The following is a 13,064-nucleotide window of genomic DNA, read 5'->3' on the forward strand; positions in this document are numbered from 1 at the left end:
CCATAGACATCCTTGTGTGATTTGGCCTCAACATAAGCATTGTGCTAAGAAGGGAGAAAAAAATACTGCATTCTTCAGAATAAATAGATTCCAAAGATAGGAACGTTATGTTCATTCTCAATGTAATGAGATCCTGTTCACCAGTCTGTTATTAGCAGACTAGGGCCAAGCTATATGCTTTCCTCTAGTACAGCTCTGATGATACTGGAATTGAAAAGAACCAGAAACTGCTGCTGTCCGCTGAGTGTTTGTATCAGGGGACCATGATTGCAAGCCGTCTTGGATCAATTGGTTTTAAATGCTGAGAGTGTGCACTGTTTCCATGATTGAATCCTTTTAGTTCCTTACGGTCCAATCTTTTCCTAAATAGGTAATCCACAGTTACTCTGGAAAATAAAGTAAAAAGGAACAATAAATATAGATTTATTAAGAGCATGGGCTTTGTAGCCAGACAGACTTCAGTTCTGGTCCTAGACCTGCCACTCACATGTGGCCTTACAAAGTTTTCTTCTATTTCTTCCTCCTTCTTCTATTCTTCTTTCCAATTGGCCATTGAAATACTAATTTGTATAATGCCAAGGAATTTAAACAGTACAAATGATGGAAATTGTTTCCGATCCCATGTTTCTTCTTTATTTTATTTCTCTACTGTCAACCACAGTATTTTCTTGTGTATCTTTCAAGAAATTTTCTTTGCTTGTAAAAATGTATGATATATCCTACATGTGCTTCTTTTTACGTTACTTAATAATAGAACTTATAGCATATTTCATATTAGCACATACAAACCTACCTTATTCTTTGTAGTGGCTGCACTATATTCCATTGAGTGAATGAACCATGATTGAATAAGTGTTTTGTGGTACATCTATCTAATTCATATTGATGGATATTTTTGTGGCTTCTAATCAATTTCTGTTGCAAATAATGCTTCAATAAAGATCCTGGTACATTCATACTTGAGTACCTGTAGGATCAGTTTTTTGAAGTGGAATATCTTTATCAAAGTGTGTGGTCATTTAAACTTTTGATAGGTACTGCAAAATAAGGCAAAGGTCTCAATTTCTGTGAACCTCAATGTCCTATTCTGTAAAACGGGAGTCAAAACAATACATATTTCTAGGGCTGTTGTGAGGATGGAGTGAGATAAGATGCGTTAGTGGTGTTGCCAGATACAGCAAATTAAAATATAAGACTCTAGTTAAATTTGGATTTTAGATAAACAATAATGTTTTTGTATAAATATGTCCTAAATATTGGATGGAATACATACTAGAAATAATTTGTTTATTTGAAATTCAAATTTAATGAGGCGTTATTTACTTTTATTTGGTGCCCTATATATCAGTACAGTCCCTGGAATGCAGTAAGCACTAAATAAATGTTGGCTGCTATAATTCTTATTAGACTTTCAGGCAAATGCTATCATTCAACAAATGTTTTTGGAAATAATGATTCTATATTCCTTAATTTATTTATCATTCATTCAACACATACTTACTAAGTGTTATGAACTAGACATTATTTTAAGTTCTTAGGATGGAGTGATGAAGAAAAGAAAGTGTATGAGCAAGAGGATACTATTGAATGTTATAGGGCTGATATGTGCTTGAGATTAAAGAAGAAACCAAGCTCAGCATTAAGTGGATTGATTGGTTAATTAGAGGAGGTCAATTATATTGACCTTTATTATCTTCTGTCTCTAGTACCCCAACACTTCTGAAGCTTGTGAGGAAATCCCCCTCTTCAGGAATCTGTGTTGCTGGTGGGAAATCAGGAGCAATCGAACATGGAAAAGATGACCTGATGAACCTATTGAAAATCCCCTCTTTTGTTTCTTAAGCTTTAATAATGCACTTGCAATATTGCTTGCAAAAGTGTTGGTTAAGGTGAACACTTGATTTTCAGCTTTTGAAAACAATAGTCTAGTGACATGGAGCATGGTAGATTCTACCTTACTCTCAGACTTGAATTTTCTCAAGGAGATTTTCAGCGAAGTCTGGCAGCTCTTAGTATGCTATGCCTCATCAGGAAGAAGCAGGTTCAGACCAGTTCATCAAAAATTATTAGTTGCGGTTGCTATCTCTTACCTATTTTTCTTAGAATTCAGAGTTCTGCGAGTAGATACATAGTGATATTTTAAAAAATTTTTGCTTAAAATAATTCTAGTTGTCATTCTGTGGCAGTTAAACTCCATATGTTTTATGGTGCCTTTGGAATTTAAATTTTATGAATGTTTTACTTGGATTTTGGCTTATTTAGCAACTGACTTACGAATTTGCTAAGTTAAAGGCTAACTTATTATCCCATATATATTTAAAAGAACTGATTCTAAGAAGCATTAATTAGGTCATGTTAGAGTTTTATACTCTTGAAATAATTATATGATGCTGAAAATTGAGCCACATTTTAAAATCTTAGAACTTCTTCTTTCTTTTCAGAATATTCATATACTGCAATTCATCCACAGGAGCTTTTACCATTTGACAATGGCACAAGCAAAGTTTGAACGTGCTGAGTCTGTGGAGCCAGTGTCACCTCCATAGCCCAAAAGGCCATCCTATGTCCCTCTAGCAGAGCTATGGTGCAAGATTGCTTTAAACGTGAACACTGAGTACAGCTGCATCACACGTGTAGAGCTAGGGAGTGTCTGTTTTCATGTTTCAAGGTGCTGACGAAACCCTATCACTGTACAATCTACAATTTTAGAAGTCTAGAAATATTTTGAAGATGAGTTTTAAAGCAAATCATTTTGTCTTCCCCTCCAGTCCTGCTGGGATATATTTTATGTATTGTTGTCAGTGGTGGTGGTTGTAGGTAGGACAAGAAACATCGTTGGATTCAAAATATATATTATTTAAATTTGTTTGCAGGTCTTTATCAGTTTATGCTTATTCAATAGGTTTGGATACTTCTGTTGGTATGACCCTAGTGCTCATTAAATGTATCTCTGAGTTCCTAGTTAAGTGCAGTTGTATTTATTGATATTTGATAATACAAAATAGCAAATAACATGAAAACTCTTCTGATTATATTGTCCATACTGATTGTTCTGCAGGGATATATTCAAATCAGAGGTTACTCAAGGCATCTCACACAGCCTATGGTTTACTAATATCTCTAGGTTCTTTTTCTGTAAACTCTAGTTGCATTTGTAGAGTGTAACTTTCTCCTCTCAAAAATAATCTATTTTGTACTTCCTTTTCTTACTCTTCATTCAGTTTCTGATAACTTTGTCAAATCATCAGACAGTTTCCTATCATCATCTTACTTTGTGAGGGCTGTGCTTTCTTCTTGTTAGGGTGCTGTCCACAAATTTGACAAGTGTGTCCACTTGTCCATTTTATAGGTTATTGATGAAGCAGTTTGGATTGTGCTCAGCTTGGTATCAACATCCAGGACTACTGGTTACTATTTCTTGTATAATCCTTTCTAGAGTTTGTACTATACAAGTTGGAAGAATAAGAGTTTGGAAGTAAAATACAATATCATCTTGACCTCTTCCTGAGGCAGGTGCATTTTCAATGGAGACTTCAAGGCAATTTGGTAGCAGTGCAGTTTTCAAAAATGGCACAATAGCCTTCTCTGTCCATTCATGCCTACTTTTTCTGAGATACTGTTTGCTGAGAAATGTCACTAAGGTGTCAGAGGAGGTGTCTCTAGGAGAAATTAACCAGCACATAATCCATACCTGTGAAGATAAATAAGATTTAGAAGGCTTCCTAGGGTCTTTTATTGCTGTCAAACTAGATAAAGTTCAGAAAAGTGTAGCACTGGAAAAATGATTGAATTCTGGCTAGAGATGAAAATACTGCAATTGAAAAATGTCCAGAACAACATGTACTTGGATCCATATTAAAGAAAATTCTTTGAGTGTTTAAGCCAAATGATCCAGCAGAGTTGATAGTGTGAGGCATATTTCACAGTTGTATAAATATTTAAAACTATTTTCCAGCCTATAAAACAAGTAAATTAGGTTATTTTTTTCAAGTACAGTGAAATTAGCATGTCTATCTCAACTTGTTGGGGAAACCTGCTCTACTCATCCTAACCTTTTCTCTTAGAAGGGAATCTCTGAGAAAGAAATGTGTTGAAAGCTTCAAGTTGGAAAACAAAGTTGGTTTACATTTCAGGGAATTTCAGAAGGGATGATTAGCATCATGGTATACTGCCCCAGGTGGTCTATATCCAGAGGGCCTGCCTTGTTTTGGGCAGGTCTGACTAACTTGTCACCAGGGGCCAGATCCAGTGGATGCAATATCTTTTCATATAATAAACCGCTTTGAACTTGGTGGAGGCTGGGCTTGGGGCTCCATCATATACATGAGATGCACAGACAGCAGTGCAGTAGGTTGACCTTGTTGTTCTCTATTCTGAGCGGCTGTCCTGTTAGAATGCCACCAATCCTGCCCTTCAGCCTCAGTGCTGGTTTGTAGATGGTCCTTCTTCAGTATTCCAAGGCTTCTTTTATTATGCTTTGTTATTCTTGTCCTTTCCAGAGTTTAACATATTTTTCCTTGCATTTTAGCTGTTGCTCTACCTTGCTGCTGTCTCCTTCACTTTTTTGCCTCCAGTTAAATAGACTTCTGGGGCAACGACAGTGATGTTTCTGTATTTATTAATACAGAGTTTGAAAAGAATGTCAATGAGTAAAATTTATTGACATTTCATAGTTGCTACATAAGGCTGGCACCATGAAGATGGTGGAAAGAGTGCTCAGCCAAGAGTTAGGCATCTTGAGTTTAGCCCAGAAGTACCACTAACTCACTGGGTATCTTTGAGAAATCACTTAACCTCTCTGGGCCTTTGTTCCCATGTTAATGTAAGGCCGTTTTGAATTTACCATTCTAGGAAAGTCTTATCTTACTCTTCTGTTACATGATGCTACATTGTGAATATATTCCCTTGGTTATACTTTTGATTCTTCATTCTTGAGAAAAATTAATTTTCTTTTTGTTTTTAGACTACAGAATGAAAAATGGATGAATGTCAAAGTGGGGGACATCATTAAATTAGAAAATAACCAATTTGTTGCTGTGAGTATTCATTATTGTTTGAAGAATTTATATCAGTTTAAAGTAGCATATATATGGAAGTATTTACACTTGCAAATTTAGTAAGCCTGTACTAACCCAGAATAATTAAAGAGGGACTATCATCAGGATGTATTAGTAAAAAGTCTCAATTATACAATATTTTATAAGACATTGATTTATTAGTTCAGTAATATGGTAACTCACATAAGGTTGAGTGATTATCACTTTTCTCTTTCCCTAGGGATCTTTTAAATTAATAGGAACAAAAGATTTTGCATTAGAAAGCCAGTATTTGTGGCCGGGCACGGTGGCTCAAGCCTGTAATCCTAGCACTTTGGGAGGCCGAGGCGGGTGGATCACGAGGTCGAGAGATCGAGACCATTCTGGTCAACACGGTGAAACCCCGTCTCTACTAAAGATACAAAAAAAAAAAAAAAAAAAAAAAAAAGAAAGCCAGTATTTGATATAAATAAGAGTTTTTAAATTGCTCCTGAGTACTTTAAAAGTTTGTGATTAGTACTGTTAATATCCAGATTAGTATTGTTAATTTATAGTATATTTGAAGAAAACATAAGCTAGAGAAAAAAAGTATGTTTCTTCCTTAAAAATTAGAAAATGTGTATTGATTGTGCTAAATTAATATATGTTAATGCAATTTTACTTTGTATATCAAATATACAATAATTTATTTACTCAAGTGGTCTATGTTATAATTTCCTAAATAAAATTGAAGGGATCAGTCTAATCATGAAAGTATATGTAACTATAGTTCAAATTAAATTTAAGGTAACAAAAGCTTTCGAGATCAGATTAAAAATTCAAGTTATTGTATTATGTCAAATATATATTAGATTAGATATAAAATTCTTTGTGTTGAGTGCTATTTTGTATATCAGGTTGAGACATTTTACCACAGGGGTAAAAAAATATGGCCCAAGAGCTGTTTACAAGAACAACTCAGTTAGGACTCCTAAACGTTTACTTTCGGAAACAGTCTTCTTTCATTAATGCACCGTTTGTGTATACTGAATTCTCCAGAACCACCCACGTTAAGGATACTGCTCAGTGGACGGGCCAATCACCAAAGAGTTCACACTTTAGTTAGAGAAGTGCTTATTTTTCTGGTAACCTTAATGCTTTGGAAAATATCTGGGAACCAAAACTAAACAAAAAATGTTGGCAGCCAAAACAGAGGTCTCAAAGTCCTCTCTGGGCTAAACTCCCTATAAGTAGAACAGTTTGCTAGGTTCTCACTCACGATCTATTTACTTATACGTAAGCCACAACCTAAATTTGCTTGTCCAACTTATTTTGCAGCTCAATAAAGATTAGGAATAATACCCTGGAAGGTGGTATCTGTTAGGACATATTCTGTACGTGGAATCAAGGTAGATCCAGTGTAAAGGCACTAGATGGGGAACTGGGTGAGAACTGAGGCTTTGCTTCATTCCTTCAGTGACAGGAAATACTTTATCTTCTTTGTCTTTGGTTTGTCCGTGTGTCAAATCAAGGTCTAGCACTATAGGATCTCAAAAATCCCTTCCATGCTGTGACTCTCTGTCTAAGCTGACACCAGACTATAAGAATCTTGCAGGCAAAGCACACATTGATTTGCCTGTCCTCTAACACTTGGTGCCATATTCTATCATCAGGGGTATTTGGTAAATGTTGGCTGAATAAGTAAGTGTTGATCTTTGTAAGAAAGAAGAGAGAGAGAAAAAAAAAAAGAAAAGTGGACATAAATTTACAAAAATTCAGGTGTCCTGGATCAATGGGATACCAGTACATGGTATCTGTCCTAATTAAAGATCATATATATTCAGGGTTCTTTGTCAAGGAAGAAATGGCTCCAGGAAACTCATTCAAATTCTACTCTCAATTAAAATGATTACAATGAAAGAGTTTTGGTTCTTCTAAGTGGAAAACCTTAACTTATAAAAAACAAACAAACAAAAAGCACTTGTAGAATTCTAAGATGTGTGCATTCAAATTTTTTTGGTAACTACTTTAGCCAGATTTGTGTCAGATTATAGACGAATTAGCATAAACTGATATATACCACACACTTAACTATCATTTTATTTGGAAGTGAATATTTCAGGGGCAATGTTAGGTATGTTTCTACTTCAGGTATTCAGTAAAAACAATAAGTCTTAGGAGTCCCATGAACGTGCTCTATCTAATAAGGGTGAATATCAGACTGGACTCATTTGTTTACTAATACCATAGTATTATAAATACTATAATAATAGTATTTATTATTCATTATTTATTACAATTTTCCTTGGTTGTTTTTAATTTAGTTATATTTTCTATATTACAGTATGTATACTTACTTTCTATGGCAAAATCTTCAGTGAAATGAGATACAGAAGGCAAGTACAAGTACAGTCGAAGAGCAGAATTCTGAATTTTAATTAATTTAGATTTAAATCGCTACATGTGATTTGTGGCTACTGTATTAGACACACAGATGTGGCTTTTTATGGTGGTTCCCATGATGGGGTGAGAATGCTTATTTTCCACTCTTCCTCCTGTTTTCATTTGGAGGGAAAGCATCAAAATAACACTCTAAGTGTCTTTCACCCACTTGCTCACTCCTGTCTCCCAGCAGTGACTTTTCTGATGGGTGAGTTTGGTGGCTGGGAGTGGTGCACATGACCCAGTGATGCTTTCTTACTTCTTGTTCTCTTTCAGCCACGCCTGTGTGCAGAGTCCATTCTGCTCTGCTCTTCCATGCTACAAATTTTGCAGAAGCAAATTCCTGTAGTGGGGATAGTGGGAGGGCCAGGGCAACTTAGAGCTTCCAGCATCTGTGGCTCATTGAACTTGTCTAATAGGGGTGAAGCCCATTCGGGCCACAGACCTAAAGCCTTGCCTTTATCAATAACAGCTTTATAAAAAAAAAGGTGATATTTTTATCTCCATTGTTCCCTGTTTGACTCCTACATTTGTGGTTTGTTGGCCTAATCTTTGGATATCTGAGGATAGGAGTCCTCCAAATCCACCTCCCAGCACCTCTTGATTAGGTAATTTTGTTCAAAGTTTTTCTATGTCTAGCTACTCAGCACCTACAAAACCATTTTCAAGAGCAAGAAAATATTTTTTTAGATGAACCACTGGAATCACTTAGGACTACTAATATACCCCCCTGCACTCTGGTATTAGCTGGCAGGGGCTTCAGAGAGCTTATATTCAGAGGGCAAAATTTATGGGACCCTGAATGAGACCCACTTAGGAGTTATACCGAGGTTGATTTGGGGGAAACCACGTCATGAAGGCCATGAAAACAATTGCTAGCATTTATTGACCATGTGCCACATGCCACACAATAAGCTCTTTATGTGATTAACTAATTTAATCCTCACATTAGCCAGTAAAGGCAGGACATGAAGTATTCTTATTGCTCTCACTTTACAGATGAGAAAACAGAGACACAGTGCTGTCAAATAGCTTGCCAATGGGACAGTCAGGTGTTAAGTCTATGCAGTCTAGCTCAAGTACCCCCACTTCTGACTCCATTGGAACAGTCATCCTCATTGACTTGAGTCTGGGCTACCAGAATTAGGGGCTCTGGGCTTGGATGCTAGAAGTCAAGTGATCAGAAAATGTGGTGCCTAATGCAGATGCATAACTTCTAGCTGTTCAGTCTTAGAATTTGCAGCCTGATTTATGTCAGTTCATCAGTAAACTTTAAGCAAGGGAAAACTCACCAGCAAATGATGCCAATTTGCTGACATATTCAGAAGTTACTCACCTTTGTTGTTTATGTAGGGAATTCCCTTGTTCTGTATTTGTATATAAATTTTAATTCAAGAATACTTTTGGGCTGAATTGCCAGAGTTCCTAGTTTTTTAGGGGGACCAGGAAAAAATGCAGATTATAATTCAGATACCACAAGGAGATTAACTTGCATTAGAAGAACCAAACAAATTTTGTTAGAAAAACATACTGCAGAGTTCCTGATAGCACCAGAACTCAGACCGTGGGAGCCAAGCATACCTTTCCTCTTCACTTGACAGCAGTGCGCTAGTGTCATTTCACTTTTCTTAGCTGGTGATAGAAATAAAGCCCTTCCTGGGCATGAGCATATTTGGACATTAACAGAATTGAGTTGTTTAGCTTGTTTGAAAAGTCATTCTTTTCCTTTCACAAAAAGGAATTTCATCGAATTGTTTTAAAACCAAGACATTCTTCTGATACAAGAATTGACAATTTTACCTTTCAGAGATGACAGGGTTAGAAAGATTAATTTGACCTAAACACTAGGCCTGATGGGGGTGGGCTTTTGCTCTTTCTTGACCCATCAGGGAATATAATCTATTCTTTTTCAATACCTTTCTTGGACATTCTTCCAGAGAGGCATTTTTTTTTTTTTTGTAGTCTCATTGCCCACATTGCAATTTTAAGTTTTATAGCTTCAAGTAAAGTTGCTTGTTATTCAAATCTATTTGCTGTAAATAAGCCATCTCTATCTCTGTATCCCTTTCTGTTTGTCTGTCTGTCTCCCTCTCTCTCTGATATATATCTAATGTCATATTTATAGGACAGTAGAAAATTGGGAATTTCCAGAGGAAGAAGATTTAAAAAAACATTTAGCAAAGCTGTTTTGAAGAAGCTTCTTGCTAAAGTATAGGGTAACAATATGCTATTTTTGACATTAAAAAAAGTAAATGGTCAATTTTCTGTGTATAAGCAATTACCAATTAGTGGGAGTAAAATACGTAGGCAAGAATTTTTTTTTAACTAGAGGAACAGCATGCCTGTTAATATGTTTTATGATGTCCATTATAATTCTCATCTTTCTTCCTCTTCCTTATTACCATCTTTTTCTTATTCTTTTCAAATCACTGTAATTGGAAAAACAATGATACATTTAGTACATATTAGTGGATAATCGATATGCATTTATTTGACTTGAAATTTAAATTTTAAATACAAATTTACCTATAACCATACACATTTTCATTTTTAAGATCTCATTCTGATTTTTGACACAATGCATTAGCTATTTTGGGTTTTTATTTTTATTTTTGGATTAAAATAATGTTGTAGATGATAGAAAATATGAAGGACTTTATGTGTGAGAATGGCCTAAAAAATAAAAGGAGATCCAAAAGTGTTCAACTTAATTCTACAAATTTATCTTTCCGTCAGGTCATAGATCTACAATCCAGATATTCTTGCATGTTGTAATTTTGATTTTTGAATACCAACAAAGCAAAGCTATAAAACAAAGTGAAACACTGTGTTTTTCATAGTTGTGTTCCAGTGATTTAGTAGCCCACCAGAAGAAAAGAGCATACATTTTGGGTTCAGAAGTTCTGAATTCTAGTTCTAGGTCTGCCATTTAAGCTATGCGTGTCCATGAGGATGATGTTAAGTCTCTTGGAGTCTTGGGTTCCTTAAAGATTTGGAAGGGTGATGGGCTTTACATGAGTTAATTCAGTTCTTCTGGTGGGTGTAATAGAATCTGTTCCTCCCTCACTGCTGGGCTAGATCTGACCTCCTCAGTTTTCTCATCCATACAATGGGAATAATATTACTCACTCACATGGTTGTTAAGAGAGTAAAATGACACAATTCTGAGACAGTGTTTTATAAATCCTTCAAGAATTATATAGCTTTAAGGTGTTATCATTGCTTTATGTTTTACTTTATTCTTTACTTTATTCTCAGCAAACACTAGTTATGCCTAATAAACCTATGAGGACAATGTCTTTGGCTCTGAGAACCTGAAGGTGTTCAGTGCATTCTTTTCAGGTTCCATTTGATGGGAATATTTGCTTTCTGTATCCCATGGAAGCTGGGGAAGGGGCATTGTGTTGGAAAATACCACTTCCTTCATGGAGGACATAGCAGAGCCTCTCCTGGCAGATCAAGGATAAAAGACACTAATAATTCAGTAATATTATTCCCATTGTGTGGATGAGAAACCTGAGGAGGTCAGATCTAGCCCAGCAGTGAGGGAGGAACAGATTCTATTACACCCATCAGAAGAACTGAAAGAAAGTAAAAATGGGACATATGATAGGTGATTCTGATTGGAATTAATGATTTCCTTTGCCACCTTGAGTTTGGTTAGTCATGCTTTTCCTTTCCTCTTTTTTACTCCTGTTAGTCATTCTGCCTAGGGGACCTCCTTTCATTGCATCTAGTATCTCCCATGATGCCCTTCCTCAATTACCAATCCAATGTTGCAGACTCATTTGCACTGCTTTCATAGTGCTGTGTTAATGAGGCTCTTAGAACCCTTATATTCTGCCTTTATTTAACCATACAAATCCTTGAAGCAAAGAGGTTTTTACTCATTTTGATATCCCTTGCAGTAAATGCCTCATACTGCCTACCTTCAAATCCTGGCACCTCCACTTACTGTGTGGCCTTGAGGAAGTTACTGAACTCCTCTGGGCCTTACTTTGCTCATCTGGAAAGCAGAGATAGCAATAGGACCTGTGCTGCATGATTTCTGTGAGTTAAAGAGAACGATGCTGGACTCATAGTAAACCCTCACTAAATATTAGCTACATTATTTGGAATCATAAACACCTATACCTGGAACACAAGTTTCTGGATCAGCTAGGAATTGAGTCCCCCTAGGAGTTACTGGAAGGGTAAGCTTGAGGAGGCCTGCTCTAAGATTCAAGAGTCCTGGGGCAGGTGGGTCCCCAAATCCATGTGTTGTACTTCACTCCTGGCCCAGCACCTCTGGCAAAAGGGTGACAAGGGATGAGCAGGGTTTTTTCTTCAGCTCTCCTGCCCTTTCCTTTTCAGAATTATGATTGAGTGCACTAGAAAATAGGCCTGCCTGCATGACGATGAATGCATTGACTACTTATCCTCCTGGCCCTTCTGGTCCTTCCCTTCGCAGTCCCCGCCTCAACCACAATGAATTAAACAGCCTTGAAGATAGGAGGTTAACAAAAGGGAATAAATAGCAGGACTCAGCAGAGGGGCAGGGAGAATGGAGGATGGATGGAGGGAGTGCAGAGGGCAATCAAGGAGTTTGTAAACAGGAGGAAGGTCCAGAGAGTATCAAAGGAAAAGGTGGTAGCTGGGGAGACGGGCGGAGGTGGGGAAGGTAGCTGTCTCGGTCCTGGGGAGTAAAGAGAGCAGGAACAGTTAGCGTGGAATCCGTGGGGGTCAGCCTGTGGGAAGCTGAGTAACTGCTCAGGAGAGAATCTGGCCGCCAGATGGCATTGGCGCCTCAGTCACGTGTTCCGAGCCAGCTGTGTGCAGGGACTCCTCCCCTTGTTCTCCACGCTGGGAGTGTCAGCGCAGCCCCGCCCAGTCTTTAACAGAAACACTGGATTCGAGTTTCGAAGAGCAGCCCTGGGTACAAATAGGCATCTTTCTCTATACGTCATAACTGCAAGTTTGGACTTTGTTTAAAATGAGCCTTTTAAGCTCAGCGGGGGAGAGGTGCAGGCCCACAGACTGATTAAGCTCTATTGCTGTAGTACCTTATGCCTGCTTTTATGCACTGAAATTTAAATGTGGGAAATAAGATGAAGGTGAATTTTTTAAAAACTTTTTTTTGCCTTATAAAATCAGAATGGGTACTTTTTGGTTCAAGAGCGGCATTATGTTCTTTATGTGGCTTTGCTCTGTTCACAGTGTGACAAGTCAGAACATTTCTGCCTCAACAAGCTTCTGTGGCTCTTACATTCAGAGTTGTGTAACAGCCTTGGTAATGCAAACCCATTTACTCCTTTAAGGGCTGTCATAGGATTTTTTTAACCTAAGCTCTGTTTTATCCCAATTTAGACAAAACCGCGCGCGCACGCACACACACACACACAGTTTTTCAGTTGCAAATTTAAAAGCTTGAGACAATCAAGAAGGTAAATTGATCCTAAATTTAACCCCAAGACTCAAGAACAAGACAATTCTAATGTTTATAAAAACAAAGGTAAGAAAATTTCACAGATTTGGAATGCCAATCATACATTCAGACCTAGCTAGAAAATTGTTAGGCTAATGCCTGAAACTAAATTGGTAAAATTTAAGCCAATTCTTTTTAGACAT

At 37.0% G+C, this 13,064-nt stretch overlaps 1 protein-coding gene across 9 annotated transcripts in view; it reads left to right on the forward strand.

The window, feature by feature from the left end:
• The window catches only part of ATP8B4 (ATPase phospholipid transporting 8B4 (putative)), a 302,163-nt gene that overhangs the window by 102,496 nt on the left and 186,603 nt on the right, over positions 1 to 13,064 (forward strand). For all 9 annotated transcript variants that reach the window (XR_012516263.1, XM_074393624.1, XM_074393622.1 and 6 more), the window contains one exon: positions 4,964 to 5,036. Coding sequence is in view for 8 of the 9 variants with exons in the window: in XM_074393624.1 (XP_074249725.1) it covers positions 4,964 to 5,036 (73 nt within the window). In the remaining variant the exon portion in view is untranslated. The remainder of the gene's footprint in view (positions 1 to 4,963; positions 5,037 to 13,064) is intronic.

This window comes from Saimiri boliviensis, chromosome 2 (assembly GCF_048565385.1).
Source record: "Saimiri boliviensis isolate mSaiBol1 chromosome 2, mSaiBol1.pri, whole genome shotgun sequence".
In the NCBI taxonomy this organism is placed as follows: domain Eukaryota; kingdom Metazoa; phylum Chordata; class Mammalia; order Primates; family Cebidae; genus Saimiri; species Saimiri boliviensis.